Source organism: Desmodus rotundus, chromosome 4 (genome assembly GCF_022682495.2).
Source record: "Desmodus rotundus isolate HL8 chromosome 4, HLdesRot8A.1, whole genome shotgun sequence".
Classification (NCBI taxonomy): Eukaryota; Metazoa; Chordata; class Mammalia; order Chiroptera; family Phyllostomidae; genus Desmodus; species Desmodus rotundus.
In genome coordinates this window covers 28,415,568-28,439,339 of record NC_071390.1, presented here as the reverse complement: position 1 = coordinate 28,439,339, position 23,772 = coordinate 28,415,568, and the positions used below count along the sequence as shown (strand labels likewise).

The window sequence follows — 23,772 nt, the reverse complement described above, 5'->3', positions numbered from 1 at the left end:
GGTTTCCGAACCTGCTCATGACACTCTCCAGAAGAAATTTCTTAATATAAATCCCTGATGTCAGACTACATGCCTCTGGCTTGCTTGCATAAGCTGGAATATAAAATGGGCAATTGTTTACCTTCCTGCACAGGATAAAATGGCTGCCTTTTTGAATATTTAATTATTGTAACAAAAGCTGAAGCATCCTTTTACCTAGCTTTGTCCTCTTCATTGAAGTCTTCTTCACTGTCTTTCAATGTCCTTTGATGTCTCAGTATTCAATGCATTCTCTATTATTTATGTCCCTCTAAAAGAATGTGTCAGTCCAACTCCCTGGTCAGCTTCAGCTCTGCAACTTCCCTCGGTGTGAAGGAATATATTCACCTTCAAGAGATTTTTTTTTCCCTTTCCTCCTCACTCCAGGCCTTGATTTTCTGACATTAACCTATAATTTCCTTTTAGTCTCTATTTTTTACATTTAACAGAATCTAGGCCTAAATTAGAATATCAAATATCCCATTGTATTTTAAAATGAAAATCTTGTGTTACACCTGCATGATTCACCAACTTTAAAATAGCTACTCTGGAATAACATTTCATATTCTAGATCACACCAAAGTTGATAGGTCAAATAGAATCATCTACATTAGCAAATAAGTAGGATGTAGGCATATGCTCTAAAATGTTAACTAAATAATTTTGCTACCTTCAGTGACTTCATGTCTTTGGAATGTTGAAGAATTCAAGGTCAAAATATGATAAAAATCATTCTCCCCACATTTTCTAAAATACTAGATTCATAGTACCTTTGAAAGTAGAGTTTAAAATTTTCCATTCACCAAAGTTTTACTTTGCAACAGCCTGAAGCCTTGGCACAATTAGTCTGTCTTTATTCTGCTTAAAATAAGTACAAAGTTAATTTGATAAACATTGCAAAACAGTGTTTCATCAGCATTGTAAAACAGTTCAAAGTATTTAGGTTGTTTTTGCAGCTTCAATGCCAACTACTTTTTAACCAGATCCAACCATGTTGATACTGTCATTACATAGATTTAGTAATAACGCCTTTTTTTTCTTTCAGATAATTTTTGTGCTTTGAACAAGCATGATGGCAATGAGGTGCCTGGTAAAGCTTCAGCTTAAATTGTCATAGTAAAACAATAATAATAACACCCTCCCCAAACAAACAAACAAATAAACAAAACAGAGTCTTTCTATTTTAACTTAAATATATGCTGAATATATTAAATTTAACTTAAATATAGAACATGATGCTGAAAAATAGTTCAAACTGGCATTGATGTCACACACCTTAAACAAATTGCATTTCAAAATGTTACTGTTAAAATGGATCTTTTTTTCCTCTCTATCTGTGTACCCCAATGTTCACAGCAGCATTATTTACAATAGCCAAGAGCTGGAAACAGCCCAAGTGCCCATCAGTAAATAAGTGGCTAAAAAAAATTGTGGTACATTTACACAATGGAATACTACACAGCAGAGAGAAAGAAGGAGCTCCTACCCTTTGTGACAGCATGGATGGAACTGGAGAGCATTATGCTAACTGAAATAAGCCAGGCAGTAAAAGACAAATACCATATGATCTCACCTATAAGTGGAACCTAATCAACAAAACAAACAAATGAGCAAAATAAAACCAGAGACTTGGAAATAAAGAACAAATGGACGCTGAGCAGAGGGGAGAGGGGCAGGGGATTACGGGGATGGAGCAAACAAAGGAACACCAATAGAGGACTCATGGACATGGACAATGATGGAAACTGACTGTGGGAGTGGGGGGGGGGCAGGGCAGGGGTGAGCAATGGGGAAAAAGAAGGGACAACTGTAAATGAACAACAATAAATTTTTAAAAAATGGCTCTTGCCCCTCCCCCGAAGATGGAGGCATAGGCAGAAACGCTTCGCTTCCTGGCACAACCAAAAGAAGGATAACAACCAATTAAAAAACAAAAAACACACAGAATTGCCAGAAAATCATTTGCATGGAAGTCCAACAATCAAGGAGTTAAAGAAACATTCACACAGACTGGTAGTAGGGGCAGAGATGACCTGCGGCAAGGAGGCAGACTATGCCAGGGACCCCACATTCACATGCAGACAAGCTGGGAGGAACAACTGGGGAACAAGACACACTGTGGAACCCAGGGTTTCAGCACAGGACACTAAAGACTCCAAACCCCTGTAAAAAATCTGTGGGGGTTGCCGTGGCAGGAGAAACTCCCAGCCTCAACAGGAGAGTTTGCAATCTGTCTGTGGGAAGCAACGGAAAGTGGGACAAGAGTGGAGCAAGCAGCATTGTCCCCTCTCAGAACCCTTCCCCAAGACAGCACCACAACGCAGCAAAGAGGGTTGCCTCCCCTAGCAAATACCGAAGGCTCTACCCCTTACCATGTAACATGTGCATGAGACAAAGAAATATGTCCCAAATGAAAGAACAGATAAAGACTCCAGAAAAAGAATTAAGCTACAAGGAGACAGAGCTCAAAACATTGGTAATCAGGATGCTCACAGAACTGACTGAGCTCTGTCGCAAAATGAAGGCTACCCAAAGTGAAATAAAGCAAAATATACAGGGAACCAACAGTGAAGGGAAGGAAACCGGCACTCAAATCAACAATTTGGACCAGAAGGAAGAAACAAGCATCCAATTGGAACAGAACGAAGAAACAGAAAGAAAAAAAAAAAGAGGAGAGGCTTAGGAGCCTATGGGACAACTTTAAGCGTTCCAATATCCGAGTCATGGGGGTGCTGGAAGGAGAAGAGGAAGAGCAAGATATTGAAAACTTATTTGAACAAATATGAAAGAAAACTTCCCCAATCTGTCAAAAGAAACAGACTTCCAGGAAGTCCAGGGAGCCCAGACAGTCCCAAAGAAATTGGACCCAAGGAGGAACATGCCAAAAGGCACATCATAATTAAGTTACCCAAGATTAAAGATAAGGAGAGAATCTTAAAAGCAGCAAGAGAAAAGGAGACAGTTAACTACAAAACAGTTCCCCTGAAACTCCTTTTGAAATCAGCTGATTTCTCAAAAGAAACCTTGCAGGCAAGAAGAGGCTGGATTCCAAGTCATGAAAGGCAAGGACTTATATCCGAGATTACTCTATCCATCAAAGCTATCATTTAGAATGGAAGGGCAGATAAAGTGCTTCCCAGATAAGGTCAAGTTAAAGGAGTTCCTCATCACCAAACCCTTATTATATGAAATGCTAAAAGGACTTATCTAAGAAAAAGATGATCAAAACTATGAACAGTAAAATGACAACAAACTCACAATTATCAACAACTGAACCTAAAATAAAAACAAAAACAAACTAAGCAAACAACTAGAACAGAAACAGAATCACAGAAATGGAGATGACAGGGAGGGTTATCAGTGGGGAGGGACAGAATAGGGGGAAAAGGTACAGGGAATAAGAAGCATAAATGATAGTTACAAAGTAGGGGGAGATTAAGAATAGTGTAGGAATGTAGAAGCTGAAGAACTTATATGTATATCCCATGGACATAAACTAAGGAGGAGGGTGAATATTGGAGGGTGGGGGACAGTACAGGGAGGAGGGGGATAAAGGGGAGAAAAATATTGGGACAACTGTAATACCATAATCAATAAAATATACTAAAAAGAAAAGTGAAAAAGATGGCTCTTAACCAAAGGAAACTAAGTAAGAAATGATGGTAGGTTTCCACACTAATCTATAAGTAGCTAATTGGTTACAAAGCTAAACAAAGGACCTACTCCTGTAGCTAATACTGTTTTTATGTAAAAATCTTAAGGTCTAGTACTCTTGGTGAGTTTCAGGCCTATTGTTGAGATCTAGGACAACTGCCCCTTTAACCCACAAACCTCCAATTTCTACCTTTTCCCCCAGTTCTACTCTCTTCTCTCTTCATTAGGGTACAGTAGTAGAATTGGGCTTTCTAAAGCTGTAACAATAAAAAAGTGTATGGGAGAGTGGAAATGTCCCTCTGAGGAGAGAAGGTCATATGAATATTAGTAATTTCTGAAAATCAATATTTTTAAATTGTACCTCTTACGCCAGAAATGAAACATCTCTCTCAAGTCGAAGTTTGTGGTCCATATATTTAATCAGATATATAACTGACTTTCCAGATTAACCCATGAGTTCCATCTTCCCCATTTAAAAAAAAAAATGACTATAGTACACTCAACACTGTGACCAAATAAGCCCATGAACTTCTGCCCTACCAGATGAGCTGCAAGAGATGGAAGGTTTATCCCCATACCCTTTTAATATTAGTATTATTGTAATTATGTAACAGTATAAATATGTAACCCAATGAAATGAATGTCAAAAAATTATTTGTATGATGAAAAGTATTTCAATCCTTTAGAAAAAGCAAGATAAAAGAGAAGACTTGGGTCCCTTTTTATTGAGAAAGTTCTCTAATTAAAGGTAGACAGAATTTCTCTCAGCTACTAAGAGGGAGGAAGAAAAATCTTGAGATGCCTAAGTTTTTAAAATCTTTCAAAGGTTTATTGGGTGCCGTGTAGCAGTGCTTTTACTCCTCCTCTGTGATTCTTAATTATTTTTGACTTATGGACTCCTTTTGAAATTTAATGGATATTATAGCCTACCTCTGTCCCTAGAAATACAACTTAATAAACAACATATAATTCTGGTGGTTCTTACAACCTGTCCCTATCACCTCTCCACTCTATCTTTCCACAAAGCTTATCTCCCTGTGGCCTTATGGATTCTAAGCTTCAAAACATTTCACTATGTTTACACTCATTAAAAAACCAAGCATTGTATTAGTAGGGCAGAACTAATTCCATAAAACTGGCTAACAACATCCACCAAACTCTCAACTGAGTTTTTATTCAACTTAAATAATAAGGATGCCAGGTTTCATTTCTCTTATTGCTTATGATCCTCCCATATGATTGACTGGTTAACAATTTCTTATGGTTCTTTGCTACACCAGGCTGTAACCCATAAACAAGATGACTAATCAGCTAACATATACTCTAATTCTCAGGGTACAATGAAAAAAAAAATCAGGCTAGAATAAGAAAAAGCTCTTGACTTAGAATGGTAGTTATTTCCTCTCAGATTTAGTGTTCTAATAAGTAGTCCACAAAGTAATCTATCTTAATAAGGTTTTCCTTCCCACGCATTAAGAGTCACACAAAAGCATGGGTGGATAAGAGATGTCAAATCACTTGCTCAAATATTCCCAACACATAGCTTTCCCTTGTGAAGTTCCTAAACCCACCTGGCTTATGAGTCATGAAAATTCTAATCTGCCACTATTAAGCATTCACCCCTCTAGCTCATTATCCCAGCTGCCTATACCAAAAGCTGGGAGTCATTTTAAACTCTTCCTTCTACTTTACTCCCTGCATACAAGCAATCACCAATCCTTCCAGTTGGCCTCCTAATTTATTTCTCAATTCTTTCCCTTCCTTCCAATCACGTTAAGTCTCTACATATCAACTGGTGTCCTTGCCTGTGTTTGATTCCTGACAATTTATATTCCAGAATAATCTTTTGAAACTAAGATATGATCACTTCACTCAGCAACTTAAAAACCTTCTAATGGCTACCTTTCTCAGCTTAAAAATCCTTCGTCTCTACTAGACAAAGTTGAAGGCACAGAATGCTGCAATGTCCTTTGTGATCTGGCCCCTACCTACTTCTCCAGCCATACCTATCACTTGGCTCACCTCTACACTCAAACTTCTGCTCTCTCAGCACACCATGGCCGTTTCTTACCTGTGTACTGCTACTTCCTCTACTTAAAACGAATCTTTGCTGCAACCCCTACCTCCAGCCCCTGGTCTGCCTATTCAGCTCTAAATAAAGCTTTAAAAAGTCCAAAGAGCCCTGGCTGGTGTAGCTCAGTGGATTGAGCACAGGCCTGTGAACCAAAGAGTTGCCAGTTCAATTCCCAGTCAGGGCACATGCCTGGGTTGTGGGCCAGGTCCCCAGTAGGGGGTGCTCAAGAGGCAACCACACACTGATGTTTCTCCTCTTTCTCCTTCCCTTCCCCTCTCTCTCTAAAAAAAAAAAGTAAATAAAACTTTTTTTTTAAAAGCCCAAAGATGTTTAATAGTTAAACATCTTGATGTTTAATAGTTAAAAATTGAAAACAACCTAAAGCCTCCAAATATAGGAATAATTTGTTAAATTAGAATCTATTCCTGTGAAGGAGATATTATGCAATAAAAATTGTTTATAAATTTAATGATCTGAAAAGCTAAAATAGATGGCTCTAAAATTGTCACACAGTCATCTCGACTATATAAAATACATTATACACACACATACAAAAGAGATAATTGTCAGAAAGCACACCAAAACATTAAGAATACTTATCTCTGGATAATAAAACTATGGAAAATTTTTCCCCTCAACTTTTAAATAGTGAACATGTATTATTTTCAAAATCAGAAAAACTTTGAAAATATTTTAAACCTTTAAGACTTTCCTGAAAACTTTCCAACCATACACACACACAATCATTCCTGTCTCTGATTCAAGCACACACTCTCTTTGTTGTATCACACACTGTTATAAACCTTATCATCCTATATTTTAATTCATGTTTGTCAGGGAACACTCTGTGAATAGCTTTAATCCCTAGTACCTGGTCTCTGGTAGAGGCCAGTTAAATGTTTCTAAAAGAAATTATTCTTACATTGCTATCTACATGTAAATGACCAGTAAATGACTAACCAATCATCTGTAAATGTAAATCATTAACACAGTCAACAAATATTTACAATGTGCCTAAAATATCCCAGGTACTATCACAACCCCTGGGAACACTGCAGTGAAAAGACCCTTGCCCTTGTGGGGCCTACATTCTTGTGGAGAAACAAGACATAATAAACCAGCTCATTTCAGAGAGTGATAAGTGCTGTAAAGAAAATGTGGAGCCCTGATCAGTGTGGCTCAGTTGGCTGAGCATCGTTCTGCGAAGCAAAAAAAGTCACCAGTTCAATTCCCAGTCAGGGCACATGCCTGGGTTGCAGGCCTGGTCCCTGGTTGGGACGTGTGTGAGACAACTGACTGATGTTTCTTTCTCATTCTCTTTCTTCATCCCTTCCCCTCTCTCTAAAAATAAAATAAATAAAATCTTTAAAAAATGTGGAATGAAAGGAATGAGAGATATGGGGAAAGAGTGCAACAACAAAGGCATATATTGAAAGATGGTAAGTGACAAGATAAGATGCAAGCAGATGTAGAAGAATAAAAAGACTAGACATCAAGTCAAATGACCTAGGTTTCCATTTCAACTCTGTCACCTTATTAGCCAGGTAATATTTTCTGAGTCTGAATTAGGATGACAATCCCTAATTCACAAAAACTTGTCAGGATTAAATAAAATAATTGCCCTGGTCAGGTGACTCAATTGGTTGGAGCATCATCCCATGCACCAAAAGGTTGCAGGTTCAATTCCCAGTCAGGGCACATACCTAGGTTGCAGCTTCAATCCCTGGTCAGGGTGCGTATGGGAGGCAACCAATAGATATTTCTCTCTTACATCGCTGTCTGTCTGTCTCTCTCTCTCCCCACATTCCTCTCAATCTAAAATCAATTTTACAATAAATTTAAAAAAATAAAATAATTTATGTGGCCATGGCCAGGTAGCTCAGTTGGTTAGAGCACTGTACACATATGCCAAGGTTGTAGATCCCCAGTCACAGGCACAACCAATGAATGCATAAATAAGCCAGACAACAAATTGATGTTTCTTTCTTTTATTCTTTCTTTCTCTTCCTCTCTCCCTCTCTCTTCTTCCGTCTCCCTTCCACTCTCTCTATCTCCCTCCCTCCCTTCCTCCCTCCCCCACCCTTCCTTTAAAATTAGTATTAAAAAAATTATGTGATTTTGTGTAGATGGCAAGGTTAGTGCTTGCATTCAGGGTCTGTTGTATTTGTTAGCTCTATCTATTTAGAGAAAGACATCAAAAACAATATAACCCCAAAAGCTAAACTACATGGATTATGACTGTAAGTGAGGGTGCCAAAAGAAACTTAACAATGTAAATCCCATCCCTTTGATCAGGAAATTCTGTAACAGGTATGTGGTTAACAAAAAGACTGCATATGCTATCCTTAACTATTTATCTGAACTTGGAATTCTACTACTGATTACAACTACATTAAACAACAATGTGGTAAAGAGGTGAATAGCCTCTACCCATCATATCTACTGCAAACACATGAAAAACACAGATTCATGATCCAAAAACTGTCTCTCAGCCTTTCCTATCTCATAAATTTTATTGGCCTTCACTATTTTTAATCCCCTGCATATGTAGGTTATATTTCTCTAGCCCAAAAGAGGAAAGGAAATTTTCCATGGCAGACTGCAAAAGAGAGGTGCTTCTGGGTACATTTACTTCTTATCCTTTTTACTTGCTGCTTACCTGAAACCTAAGAACTAGGTCTCCTCGACTTTGAGTAGGGGGTTAGATCATCATATCACTAAAACGTTTCCTCTCAAGTATTCCAACCCCTCATCAGTCCCCAAACCGTACCATACATTTAAGATATACAGTCCTTTGCCCTTTACATCTCTGCTTTCCAAGCTCACATCCCTCTAATGAATGACTGGCTGAGTGGACCTACTATATAACCTACCCTCTGTCAACCTCTTAGACCAAAGAATTCTTTCTGTAATAATTTTAAGTGCTATTGTCAGAATTATTCTGACCCTCATTCTGATCAGTTCTAATATTAACACCTTGATTTAGGAAGTGAGAAACAAAACAGATCAATCATTACAGTGTAAATAACTCCACAAAAATGAGATGATTAACAGTGAAGAGGTAAAGAAAAATTTCACTCATAGTATGAAAGCTAGTGTTCCCATCTATTGGCTGCCAAAACCTTTTATGTCAAAGCAAGAACCCTACTTACTTCTAGGCTACCAAACCTACAAATGCGGAGTCACTACCCAGAAATTATGGGATGTCCATAAAGTCTGGAAACACAGATAATATTTCCTATTTTTACAAATTGAAGATGTTCTCTATGACATTATATATATTCATGTTTCCATATTCTATGTACATCTTGTAGACAAACACGATAATGAAGAATGTCTCAAAAATGTTAAATATAGTATATTGTAGAAAAGACAAAGCTATAGCTACTTGTGTTTAAATGTTTATTCATGCATTGAATGAGCACCTACTAAGTGTCAGGTGCTCATGAACTTCTATACACTGGTTTATTTGGTAGCACTGGCCATTTAATTTAGTTGCAGTCTGTTACTAAAGATAGGCAGTTACTTTTTTTCTCTTGTACTTGATCTTGACTTTGAAATAAGTTTGAATGCTTGAGGAATGAAGGCATTTGGCTGTACAAAAGTCTTATGCATACAAAATCAGTACACGATGTTTCCTTCTCTTCAAAGTGCACATAATTCTATGGTCACTTCAAATGATATAAAAGCTGTTTGGTCCCCATTTCTAATTCTCTCCTCCAAAGTCTGCCAATAAGAATTTATATCATATAGTTATTATTTCTGAGAATTATATAATAGTGATTCTGGAAAGTAGGCTTGATTCCAAGATGCTAATTTATTATATTATTTTAATTCAATAGTATTTTCCTATCTTGAGTCAAAATACAAATATTAGAATAATTTCACATTAAGAAGTTTACATGCTAAGGACATGAAAACTAAATGTAAGAGAACTGAAGCAGAACCCCATAGAACAAGCCATCTATAAGATAAAAGGATGAGCTGTGGAAAATTCCTTGTGAGGCTGGCTACTACAAACACAGAAATCTCCCGAGGAAAGCCCCTTTGAAGCTGCGGCTATATTCCTCAGCTCTGAAGATGCTAACTTGGAGCCCTATACTGAATTCCACCTCTGACAGCCACAGTGGTCCCTACAGACAGCCAGGCTTGGTCCTCAGGGAAGTTATAATAGGCAGCTTCAAATTACAGACATTGTAGATTCACAACTACCAAAATCAACACTTGCAGCATTCAGGAAATTAAGAGTTGAAGCATTTCTCCCACCACTAATAAAAATATTCACAGAGCAAAGAAAATTCTTATACTTGCATTGGTGAGTCAGCCATAAGAAACAGCAGGTAGTTACACATGTACACCATCCTCACGACACAAGTCTATACTCCTGGTTAACCCTCAGAGTGTCTGAATGGCTTTCTAGAACAGTCACCACAACACACAAAGAGCCTTTCATTGCTCTTCCAACCCTGCTGGACACATCTTTCTAGCACCTCTCCACTTCCAGATGTCATGAACTAGTGTTTAACTCTGGACTATTATCAACAATATTTCCTCCCTTTAACTCTAACTGACTATACAGTTGGCCCTGTGTATCCACAGATTTTACAACTGCAGATTCATCCGAGGACTGAAAATGGTATTTTCTACCTGCGTTTTGGAATCAGTGGATGTGGAGGGCCAACTGTATGCTTTGTTCTACACCATTTTACGTAAAGGACTTGAGCATCTTCAGATTTTGGTATCCACAGGGGGTCTTGGAACCAATTCCGCATGGATACTGAGGGACAATTGTAATTACCAGTAGTTAAGCAAGCATCTAAGAGCCGTAACAGTAGCTACTTTTTCTGAACACTTTGTACACATTCTCTTATAAAGCAAACCCAGAAGATAAGCTCTCTCTCTGCACGTTTACAGACTGGGAAAAAGGACCATTGGGTAAATGACTTGACCCCAACCAGCAGCGACAGAGCTGAGACTTCAACCTTGAAGGAGTGTCTTCCTTACTCCAAGTGTCCTGTGTGGCCCACTACCCTGTTCATCCCATCTCTTTCCTCTGTGAAATGCACACAGCTTGGTCAGACTGACCATACTGTAGCCAACAAGGCTGTGGCTATACTTATCTTTCTGACACTAGCAGAACAAAACACTACAAAAAACCACCTGGGCAGTGTCAAGTTCCAAATGGACAAGTATTACGCCTTGAAAGACAGAAAAATAGGCTAGCCAATGGAGAAAGCTATTTAAGTAGAAAATTGTCTTAGAAAATAACTAAAAACATTACATTTCTGAGAGAGCACTTTTGTATCAAATTACTGCAAGGTCAAAAAAAGTTTAAAGTTAACTAATTTTCAACATGTAATTTTGAAGTACACAGTTTATATTATTAATGTTTTCAGTAGCATACATAAAAAACTTTCTAATATTTCCAAACCAACCTTTTTTTCCCCCGACAGAATACAGATAATGTGACTTTGCTGGCATTCATATTAAACATTCAATAATATGTTCTGAAACTGTATGTAGGGGTGGGTGGACTTTAGTGGCTTTGCATTAAAGCAGTAGTTAAGAAACCAACTACAGAACATTCTCTAGTTTTAAATCTAGGTCATACAATCCTTATTCAAAGCAAGCATAAGCTAGATAATTTCTATTACTTCCAGAAAAGGTATTTTAAAAGAGGGAACATGGACAATGTTCCCACAAAATTTATTATAGGCATATTTATAATCCCATGAATTCATCGTATAAGGAATTTCTTCCTGTTTTGAACAATCCCAACAAGTTAACACTAAATTATATTTAACTAGACTTATGCCACAAAGTATAAAATGTATATAGTTACTTTCTATTTGGGGTGTGGGAAAAGGGGAGAGATAAAGGCAGAGATGCAAACAGATAGCAGAATATAACTTGAATCTTTTTTTCCAAAAGTATTCAAAAATATGTGAATTAACTAAATAAGTAAATAGAGGAAAATATTGGCTACTGTTGAATCCAAGTAGTGGTATATGTATGGGCACTTTATTTTTCTTCCTCCATTTCTATAAATACAAATTTTTTTATGACACAACTGCCAGGGTATATCATAAGGTCAAGTACAGGTTCAGTTGAGTCTCCTGCTTCTACAATGCACAGTTAACTGAAGTCCAAGAGGTATCATAGCCAAAATATTATATGCCTCCCCCGGCTCTGGAGGCAGACTGCCTTGGTTCAGATCCCAATTCTGCCAGTTGTCGGCTGCTAGTATAATGAAAATAATAGTCCTTTACCTCAAAGAAGTTCCAATGAAAAACTATATGTCAAGTGCTTAGCACAGGCCTGCACCAGGCCCATATATAAATGGTGTCTTACCACTTGTTATAGTAACCAGAGGACACACCTTCAGACAGAAAAAAAAAGACTAAATGACATGACATAGAAATTTGGGGTTATTCAGATTGCACTGTAGGAAAAAACGACAGTAATCCATACTGTGATAAGATCATGCAGACCCTCGAGTCACCACTACAGTAACAATAATCATAACCCAACATTTCTATGGTACTTTATTACAGGCCAAGCACTGTGCTAAGCCCTTTATGTGCAGTTTTTCATTTGAATACAGATGAAGCAAGGAATTATTATTTCCACTTTACAGATGACAAAATTGAAGGTCAACAATTATACATAATTTGCTCAAGATTACAAAACCTAGGCAATCTGCCTTCTGAAGTCTGCTTCGGACAGCAACTATTCACCTGAACTTGGGCAAGTCATTTCCCATACTGGGACTTTATTTCCTCCTCTGGAAAATGAGCAGACTGGTGGAATAGGTGCTCTTAAAAATGCCTTCTAAACTTCACTGGGTAACACTGGCATTTAACCCAATGTATTACATACAGAAAGCATCTCTCCTCTAGTCCTTTTACACGGCTAAGTTTCTCTGTCTTACATAAATGTGGAATGACGCACTGTACAATTCCCTCGGTGGAGTGCCTCAGTGTTCTTGAGGTCTGCTGGTGGGAGGTATACCATCACTATGAGGTATCAGCCAGGTAGAGAACCTCACTAGAAAGTTCCATAACTAAGTCTCTTTAAATGAAATCCAAAAAGAACCTGACTTCAAATGAATTGTACTGAACAGCACTACTGCAACAGGGAAGTTAAGCTTATATCAACAAAATTGGCCAAAGCTCTAGGACTTGAGTTATGTTATTCTACCTCTCGGGATCTGTTTCCTTATTTATAGAAAGGAAGTGGCTTGACTTGAGGTGGTGAACAGACAATACAATATACAGATGATGTATTATAGAGCTGTACACCTGAAACCTATATAATTGTATTAACCAATGTTATCCCAATAAATTCAATAAAAAAGTGGAAGGAAGGAAGGAAGGGGCTTTTAGATACAGGTAATCCCTAAGGAAACAGCCACCACAACCCAGGGAACCAATCAACTTTGCTACTTTGTTAGAATTAAGACAAGGGGGTAAGGAAGCATGTGTGGTTTGAAAAACCACATTTGAATACAGTTAATGCTTTTACAATATAAACCACAGAATTAAAAGCTCAAACAAAAAATCTTTTGTGTTTGGCAAAAGGAAGTGAAGCAGCATTGGGAAACGAGGAGTAGGGGCAGCGTGAATTTTTAAAAAATATTAAGATACATTATAGTAGATCACTGTTGAAAGCCCCTTTTAGCTCAAAGAGTCTGTAAAATAAAATAACAAATTTGGTATTCTATGAAATAAACTCTTCAATTTAAAGAAAAATCTTATTTGTCAAAATAAACCAATTTTTTAAAAAGTCATCAGGACTATTTAAGATATTTTCTCACTTTTGTAGAAAAATGATTTAAACAAATGCACAAATATGTAAATGTCTCTACACAAGACTCAAGGTGGTTTTTCAAACATACTTGATATACTTATCAACACAAATCAAGTCTGATAATATTCCAAGCCAAAATATATACAAGTTACTCCTACTCTGGTTCTAATATTGGTTTAAAACCCAGAAGCTCCATTTTAAGAAAGCAAAGCGAGACATAAGTCCATGTAATTCTTTCTGTGGTCAAATATATAAAGATCAATTTTAAATCAAATCTCTTCTACAAATCTTTTGGCCATCTTTGCTATTCCATGGTACCATGGGAATGAAAACACAAGAGACCAAACTCAATCCCATCCATCTGGCTATCATTAGCATTGCTGGTAAGTGGCCGGCTAACAACACACTATTTGTCAATATCTGTTTGGGGGTAACTTTTATGGATTTAATCTCTCCTCAGACCCCATTTCCAGAGATAATTAATCAAAAGCCAGTTCAAATTCAACTCCTATAAAAAGATAACTGATGTCTACATCATCAGCTCTCAACTCCTAAACCTCCCTATGAGATTTGAGGTATCCTCTAAGACTTAACCTGGGTTGGGAGCATCAAAATAAAAGATGGCCTATTATAAAAAGAATATTATGAAAAAGCGGACAGCTTTTAGAAAAAGAGGAGCTCTCCTACCAAATGCAGCCTCCCTGTCCAACCTCCCTCCTCCAAAAAATAAGTGCATAGAGAAATTCCAGAAAGTGTATTTTTCCTTTATCTACCAAACTGATCTCATCTTTCAGTGCCTCTTCATTTTTTAAAGAAAAATTCACAAACTTCAGAATGGCAAAAATAAACCTATTAAAATCTTCCATTCCTGAAGGAGTCTGTGTAAACTTAAAATCCTCTCATTAAAAACTTTCATACACACAATTTATGGGTTTCATGGACCCCCTTGTACTGTCAAGATTAAAACTCCTTCCTCTAGCCTAGAGAATCATGTGCTTCTCAATAACCTTATCTCCTCCTTCAGGAATGGGAACCACCCAAACATTACATCTGAGAGTAAACAGCAATAAAATGAAGGCTCCAACTGCACCTGATGGTTTAAACTACCTTGTCAAATGATGATTCTGCCATTTTTCGGCAATGCTTAAAGGATTTTTTTCATTTCCTTGACCACTCAAACTGGGTCTCATCCAAGCTCACCTCTCTTTTCTTTTTTAACTGAGCCTAGAAGCTTATGGCCAAATCAGTTTATAAGTGAAGGATAAATGTTTGCCTGAGAAAAGAAGCCCCCAGTGAACAGTCACCCTCACCACCCCTTCCCAACTCAAGATGTTCAGGACACTGCCAACCAATGTGGGGGTTCAGAAAGCAAGAACAGAATAAGGACACTCCATTCAACCTTTTTGTCTGGGGCACTTCCTGGGTTTTTCATTGGCATTTAACACCAAAACACAAAGCTCATTTTTCATTAAAGTTGCAAGACTTTCACTTTGCCCAGTTTCAAATGGTGTAATTGATCTGCATTGTCTTCTTAAATAACCCAACTGAAGGACACTGCAGCTTTAAATATTTCAGTGCTAGCTAGCAAATAGACTCCATTGCAATATGGCTCTGAAGGTCGCGTCCTATTGTCTCTTTCTTCTGGAAAAAAAATTTTCTAAGTCCTTCTTCTAGGTAACATAGGAGGAGTTACCCCTATAATTTCCACTCTTCCATCTCGTTCCCAGATAGAGTTCCGGTGGCTATTGGAATCTCACTCATAATTTTCCCGGCAGGAGCAATATGCTGATTGCTATTAATGATGCCAGCACCTTAGCAAGACATAAACACTTGTGTTCACATTAGTTTAATTGAGCGTATGCAACTGTCTGAAATAGCACTACTCAGGGGCTGTTAACCTCTTCAAGAGTAGGACCTGGGTGGTTTAAGAGTGGATGGTTTCCTGCAGGCACCCTGAGCCCGAAATTGCACAACCTGAAATGGGTAGCTACTTAAAATGACAGGAATCTCATTCTACTCGTCCTGGGACGATGCAGGCACCTCGACACACCTTGCAGTTTTCCTTGTCAAAGAAGGTAAATATAAGAAACACAAGCATGGTGAAGGAAAAAGCAAAAGAAAATGGCCCTTTTCTACCTTGTCACGGTGCATAAACACGCATCTTTGAGCAGTCACAATGTTCCCCCACCACGGTGCATGGGAGTAGAATAGCCCCAGTAAACTGGAAGCTTTGGAAGGGGGCAGGGGTACTCGACATCGTCCTTTTGAAGAACAAAATAATCAGTAGACGATTAAAAGGCCGGGAAGAAGGGGAAAAGGAAGCAGGGTAGGAGGAAGGCGTGTACAGATGCATTGGAGCATTACCTGAAATGGCAACAGATTGTTACCATTATCGGTCCGGAATGCGTTATCCTCCATCCAGGATTTGGAGGTGAGCGGGGCTGCGCGAGGGAACTTGGGCGGCGCGATCACATTGCTGGAGAAGGGCTTTTTGAGTGGCGAAATAGGGTTGAGCGGTGAAGGCACCCCGACGCCCACGCCCACACCCACGCCGACCGCCCGGCGAGGGTCCCGGCCCGCCTGCAGGCCGCCCCAGGGGTTGGAAGGCGCACTCCAGGCAGCATTCACGCTCTGGTGCGTGTTCCAGCTGGAGGAGGCTGACGAGGCAGCAGCAGCGGCCGCGGCGGCTGCTGCAGCCGAGGACGAGGACGGCTTGCTAGTCATGATGGGCTGGTGGCCGTAAGCCGTGGGGGCGCTCCTCTGCGCATAGGGCGCTTGGCTGGGGCTGGCTGGCGAGCGACGCTGCTGCGGAGGCTGCGCCTGTGGGGGCTGCGCGGGCTGCGCGGGCTGCGGCGCAGGCGGAGGCGGCTGCTGGTGGTGCTGGGTCTGCGCCAGGCCAATCTGCGGGGAGAAGGTGCCTCCGAAGACTGGGTTGACATGGTGCGGGAAGTTCTGGAAGAGCATGGTCCCATTGACTGGGGTGATCCCCTGGAAGAAGCTGTCCTCCACCGCATTCGTGGTGCCCGTGGACCAGGTGCTGCCGAAGGACGGCGACAGCGACGCACCGGGTGCCCCGGGATCCTGTGGCGGTGGCTGCTGCTGAGGGGGCTGGTGGAAACTCAAGCCCGGCAGGAGCGGCGATTCCATCTGCATCTTGTCGGGGCAGTTGGGGGCCGGCGGGACGGCGGCTGGGCTAAGGGCCGGCACGGCGCTGCTGTCCTCCGGCTTGGGGGTCTCTGAGGAGAGGGGCGTGGACGGGGTTTCAGCTGCGCTGGGCTCGGACTGGGGCTGCTGCTGCTGCTGCCGCTGCTGCTGCTGCTGGGGCTGGGGCTGGGTTTTGCTTTTGTCCATCAGTAAATCATCCTGCATGGTTTGCGCAGCTGAAACGGGAGAAAAGAGAGACGCGTTATTGTCAATGTGATCGTTAATGCCCCTCGCTGAAGCGGGTGGGTGTTTTACTTGCGAAAATCCAGTGCCTCTGCTACTAGCCAATTGCAATGCAAATCCATAATCTCCCATTTAGAAGAACAGGTCGGGTTGGGGTGGGAGGGCTCGCGCAAGATCTCTAAAAATACTGTGAGAGCGTCTTCACCCTTTCTGATGTCTTGGTTCCTTTCCTGTATTAGTGAGAGATGTGCTTATAAGACAGAAAGACAGCAATTTCGCCACGTCTCTTTTCCCTTCACCGGAACTAAGAGCGTTCACCCTGCAATGAGAAACTGATTCTGGTTCCTGTTTTTTCCCAAGCACCACCCTCCCCTCGTTATTTGCATACGTCAATAAATACTGCTGCGTCCTTCAGCAAGGTTAAAAAGACACCGCACACGACCCTTTCTTCCCCCTGCTCAGTTATGGCACTTTAAAAGAAACAGCAGTCTTATCCCTCTTGATTAGCAAACTGCCTTCTAGCGTTGATAATTGTTTCATTTAGCAGCAGCGAACCACGAGGGAGGAAATCCTTGGCATTTGTTAGGAGGAGGACTCAGCTGCACAATCATTCTCTGGGCTCCCAGTAGCTGCAGCTACTCCATTTTGTTAGGAGACAGGAAAAAAACCCACTGTTTTTAAAGAGGTAAAAATATACCGAAACGTTTGGAAGTGCTTGCTGCCTGTTACTCTCTAAGATTGGGGTTTTTCTGTCTCCAGTTCTGCCACATAAGAGATTTTTGGCATCTCAGTGGTTCGGGTCTCAACAGGAGCCTGAGAATCTGCAGACTGGAGAAATGTTCTGGCTGGATTCGAGGTCAGAGAGAGAGGAAGAGAAAGAGGAAGAAAGAGAGGGAGAGAAACTCACAGACTCTGAGTGTGAGATGGGGTGGGGCTTTTTAAAAATCCTTCTTCAAAAATATAGGAAAAAAAGTAAAAGATATCCTTTTGAGATTTAAGTAGAAAGTAAAGATAATCCTGGAGTTGCCAGATTTTCATTTTTAAATCCTCCTGCTGCTGCCTTGGTCACAAGACTTAGGCAAATTTAGAATGCTCTCATCACTAGTATTAACAGTGAAAGATCATGGTTTGAAGACCCTGAATTACCATATGCTAGCAAAAGTGTTAAAAATAGCAGAGTACAAAGTTCCAAATTCTCATACATTGTAATTATAGTACATTGCCATCACTGCTTCATTTAGCCATATAAGGAGTGTATGGTATTTTCCATTTCGCATAGAAGGACTATATTCACCTCTGCCTACTGCCTGTTTTCTCATTCAGAGATGAAAATAGTAATCACTCAATACCAGATTTCCATACACACAGTTATCACTATCCCTTAGAATATGTCACTTGTATTAAATATATTAATATTACAGTGCTGAGACCCCCTGAAAACAAGTATTTTGAAATGTTAAAGAAGCATATGACCAAACATATAATTACTTTTAGACGATGATTCAGTATAATTGCAACAAACTTATTAATATATTTAATGCAGTTACCTAACTCAGATACAGAGAAGCATCTTTCTCAGGACACCTGTGAAAGGGCATTCAAATACACTCAGAAGGTCTGTCTTTGGACATCCTCATAATAACAACTGTAAAATAAATGTATTGAAAAACGGTGGTGCTAATGCTCTTAACTATTAAGCAAAATTATGTCAGACTAAGAAATAGGATTAAAAGTAGTTCTATTTTATTAAAGTTTATCTTTTAAATGGTTATGTCTAATCATGGGGTCATACAGTTGAAACTAATATATTGTATATCAACTGTGATTTTAAAAGAAAAAATAGTTAACCTTTCATTTTAAAGTTTCATACATAAAATAGTGGACTCAAAGAAATGCTTCACAGCTACCTTACTCTCTTTTCTACTCCTTTCTTCCCTATCTCCTCCCCCCGCCCAAAACCCAACCCAATATGACATACATCATAAATCGCCTGCTACTCCCAATAAAATCTACTTAAGATTTTATGTCCCTCAGTTCTCTTGGTCTAAAACAATGCTTTGATCAGTATTGAAAAATATGACACAAAGATGTAAGTGAAGCTGGGATTCACAATACAAAGTTCTATTGCTGCCGAAGGAAATGGTGATAGAAAGACATTTTCATACTTGGTTTAAGCAGTGCTGCAGTAAACCATTATAATCTGAGATTTCAGACACTTCCAGGGGGCTAGAATTAGCTTTACAATAGCCATATCATCATGGCTGAAATATGCATTTGTTCTAATTTCAATATCGTTCAGCTTTTCCCAGGCTTGTAAAAATGCTTTTTGTTAATGCCTTCAGTGTAAACTACACACTCCTGGTGGAAAAAAATAATGCTGTACTATAGCAAAAAACCAAAAAGTAAGCTGGGCTCAGAATATTTTATAAAGGCTGTAATTAATATTAATATATTCATTGAATTTAAAAATTTTTATCATACCATGACCATCCATTTCTTTTCTCAACACTCCTTAAAGATATAAATTTCACTTTCTGCATAAATTCACTCTGTCAAGGTCAAGCCCATCTTTAGTAAACAAGACCCTTTAAACAAAAGATAAGCAATAGATTAAGATAATATTTATAAAGTTAATATGCACCGTATTTCAGTGACTGTTTTTATAGTTTGTTTGTTTGGGTTGGGGTTTTTATTGTTTGTTTGTTTTCTTTTTTTTTCTTATTTATAGCAAAGTCAGAGAAATAGATATCTCCTTCCCCTCCCCCCACCGCACACACAATAGATCTTCCTTTACATGCAATCACCCAATCTCAAGTAACAAATTCTTAGTAGCAGTTACCTTTGAGTGTCCAGTTTTTAAGGATCGATAAAATTTAAAAGTGTACAGTATTTATTTTCTTCTTTCAGGTTGATTATGTGACCGCTCTGGCAAAAGCACTTTGACAACTGTAAGACGAGAGGGCATGCGCAAACAGGGAACTGTGGGGGCTGAAGTCCTTCACAAGGTACTCTGCCTGACTTAAGCACGTTCAGCCAGCAAAGGAGGAAGCCTCGTAAATACTGATTCCAGGGGGAAGAGGTTGTACCCGGTTTACATCATATATTCCTAACCAATCCAAATCACGAGTAGTTGAAATGAAAAAGAGGAAAAATAAAAATGGTTTATCAAGTTGATTTAAAAAGCCAGGTTAAAAGAGAAACTGTACTGTAGGGCTCAAAATAAATAAACCCAGCAGAGCTACCTTAAATGGTATTAGAATGGTAATGACTAGATAACCAGCAATAGGAACCAGATCAGGCAAAAGAGATTGGGGTGAGAAGGAATAAGAAAAGGAGCAGGACTAATAGGCAAAGATAAATACTTAAAATCTGACTATACGTAAAAGAAACATTTTTAACATTATAGAATGAAAAATATCTTCATATTAAAAGTGATATTAACCTTGGAGTTCAGGTCAAAGTAAGTTTCAGTCACACATTAGTTTACTTGGGCATTTATTAATCCATTTGACCCTAAGTGCAGTTCTACTAATACTTTGTACAATGGAGAAAAATAAACTTTGATTCCTAACCCTTGTTGAATGACAATAAAAAATTAGCACTGCCCACACTTAATGTAATTTTACTGTATTTGAAAATAAACTAATTTCTATCTTCCTTCCCTAAAATGAGCACTCAGATCTAAAATAAAAATGACTCAAACATAAATGCCAAGTACAAATAAAGACCAAGCAAACAGTAAATTATACAAGTCCGCCGCCCCCCCCAATGGGGGGGAACCAAGCACTTCTTTACTAAAATCCCATTTTTTATTTAACCAGAAAGGAAGCAATTTCTGAAATTTTGCCTTCAGGCCACAAAGCTTAAGCATATACCCCTCTTTGAATAGTTATGGAAAAATATAAAATCAGATTGCAGAGTTAGCTCACTGAAATATACATGGGTCAAATACAACTTTCTAGGTTTCCTTCCTTTCCTTCTCTGCTTACATCTCTAGCACAATGCTTTTAACTCCTGGGTAGTTTGTGGTTGCTCCATATATGCTTGCTTAATGACTAAGTGAATGACTGGATGAAATATAGTTTTTAAGCCCTGGCTAGTGTGGCTTGGTTTGTTGGAGCATCATGCCATGCACCAAAATGCTGCAGGTTCAATTTCTGGTCAGAGCACATACCTAGGTTGTGGGTTTGATCCTTGGTTGGGGCACTTAGGAGAGGCAACAGATCAATGTTTTGCTCTCACATCTCTCTCTCTCCCCCTCTCCCTCCATCCCTCTCAAAATCAATAAATGTATTTTTTTTTTTAATTTCTAAAGAAATATAGGCCCTGACTGGTGTGACCCAGTGGGTTGGGCGTTGTTCCACAAACCAAAAGGTCACTGGTTCAATTCCAGGTCACAGCACATGCCTGGGTTGCAGGCCAGATCCCTGGTTAAGGGCATGTGAGAAGCAACCAATCAATGCACCTAGATGTTTCTCTCCCTCTCTCCCTCCCTTCCCCTGTCTCTAACATAAATAAAAGAAAATCTTTTAAATATAAAGAAAAGAAAAATATATATAGTTTTCAATTATCTAAAACAGCCAAGGTTTGAGTAGGTATTAAATTATTCTCCATTTAGAGGTGCAATTACTTTTTCATCAGCTGCAAGAATAAATATGAAGGGGGTTGGTATAAAATAGAACATCTTGGCCCTTATGATGTTCAGCAGTGTGAAGATCATTTGATTATCACCATGAAATAACATTCACTACATACTAATTAAACAGAGAACTTTGTTCCCACCTAAGAACTTACAATCTAATAAAGATAACACCCAACCCCTCCACAGAAACTGCATCATTAAGTTCACAGCAGCCACAAAGAGCTAAGTCCAACAGATGTTTAGTCGGGCTGTATCTTGCTTGACTTTGTAGCGACCTCGACATAACTGAGCACACTTTTCTGGGTATACCTTCTTCCCTTGACTTCCTTCATGTTGTCCTTTCTTGATTTTCTCACATTGGGGTCTCTCTGTCTCTCAGTCTTCTTTGCTAACTGACTTTAAAGAGTGAGTTCTTCAGGACTATACCTGGGCCCTTTTCTCATTTCACTCCATGTGAATGACTTGCCCACCTATAAGGAAAGGACCAGGCTATCCTGTGGACAGCTACATTCTCAACATCTATCACTATGCCTAGTACAAAATAAATAGGTATACAACAAACACTTGTTGAATTAAAAGTATGTTTATATGCAAAGGGCCAAGAATGCCAAAGCAATCTAGGTGGCAAAAAATAAATCTACAAGACTTTACACTACCAGATATCAAAACCTATCATAAAGCTATAGTAATTAGACTGTGTAGCTATTGGCACAAGGATAAGAAAATAGACAAATGGAATAAAATAAAAAGTCCAGAAACATCCACATATATGTGGTCACCAGATTTATGAAAACAGTAGCACTGCACTAGTAGAAGAATGGTCTTTTCAGTAAAGAATATTGCAGTAAACTTAGTGGCAAAACAGAGACCTTCGCCCTTGCCAGACGATACACAGAAATCAATTCAGATGGATTGTGAGTCTAAATATGAAAGGTAAACAATAAAGTCTTTAAAAGAACATAGGAGAGCCCTGGTTGGGTAGCTCAGTTGCTGAGAGTGCCATCCCTATACACCAAGGTTGTGGGTTCAATCCCTGGTCAGGGCACATACAAGAATCAACAAACGCATAAATTAGTGGAATAGCGAATTAATGTTTCTCTCTCTCCCTTTTCCTCTGTCTAAAAAATCAACTTGAAAAAAGAACATAGGAGAATGTTTTCATGACATTAGAGCAGGCATCAATTTCTTTAACAGGTGACAAAAGCAATAACCATAAAGGAAAAATAAAACAAATTAAAAATAATTGTTTACCAAAAGCCAGAATAGGAGTGAAAATTCACAGAATGGGAGAAATATATGCAATATTTTTTTTCAACAAAAGACTCGTAATCAGAATATATAAAGGGCTCTTATAAATAACAGTGGACATCCTTAAAAAAAAATGGACAAGAGACTTCAGTGAAAGATATCCAAAGAGCCAAAGAGCATATAAAAAGTACTTTACCTAACTAATCATCAAAGAAGTACAAAATAAAACCAGAATGGCTAAATTTGGAAAAGGCAGACAATACCACACATTAACAAGGATGTGGGAGCAACTCATTCTCAAACTCTGCTGGTGGAAGCATAATTTATCATAACTACACAAAACTATATTGCAGGATCTTCTAAAGCCCACATTCACACACCTCATGACCCAGTAATCCCACATCTAGACCTACACCCAATAGAAATGCAAGCATAGTCACCAAAAGACATGGTCAAAGCTCATTATTCATAATAGCCCAAACGTGAAAATGACCCAAATACCCATCTACAATAGAATGCATAAGTAAATTTGTGATAGATTTATATAATGGAATATCATAAGGCAAAGATAATGAATAGACTCGAACTCCATAGAACATGAAGACAATGCATGAGTACAAAGCAGAGTGAAAGAGGCCAAACACACAAGAACATGTACTATAAGATTCGATTTACAAAAAGTTCTAATAAAACTAATTTACCGGATTTAGAAGTCACCACAGGGGTTACCTTTGCAGAAAAATAATGATTGGCAGGGAACATGAAAGGGGATTACAGTGATGCTGGTAAGATAGTGATACACTCTTTCTCAAACTGGATGCTGTTACACAGGTGTGTTTACTTTGGAAATTTAGAAAACAACACAATTAACGCCCTTTTCTGCATTTTTGTTATACTCCCATTAAATCCATCTGGATCACCTAAGCTAGAGAAATAAACT

At 38.9% G+C, this 23,772-nt stretch overlaps 1 protein-coding gene across 8 annotated transcripts in view; it reads right to left on the bottom strand.

Annotated features, from left to right (window-relative positions):
- The window catches only part of CPEB3 (cytoplasmic polyadenylation element binding protein 3), a 176,665-nt gene that overhangs the window by 134,813 nt on the left and 18,080 nt on the right, over window positions 1–23,772 (bottom strand). For 2 of the 8 annotated variants that reach the window (XM_053922456.2, XM_045197777.3), the window contains exons 1-2: window positions 17,148–17,374; window positions 15,920–16,935 (exon numbers count right to left, since the gene is read on the bottom strand). In XM_053922456.2, the coding sequence (XP_053778431.1) occupies window positions 15,920–16,924 (1,005 nt within the window). In that variant the 5' untranslated portion in view covers window positions 16,925–16,935; window positions 17,148–17,374. Of the gene's footprint in view, window positions 1–15,919; window positions 16,936–17,147; window positions 17,375–19,781; window positions 19,905–23,772 lie in introns of those variants that run through there. The other 6 variants (XM_045197776.3, XM_071221218.1, XM_053922457.1 and 3 more) reach the window with 4 other exon arrangements.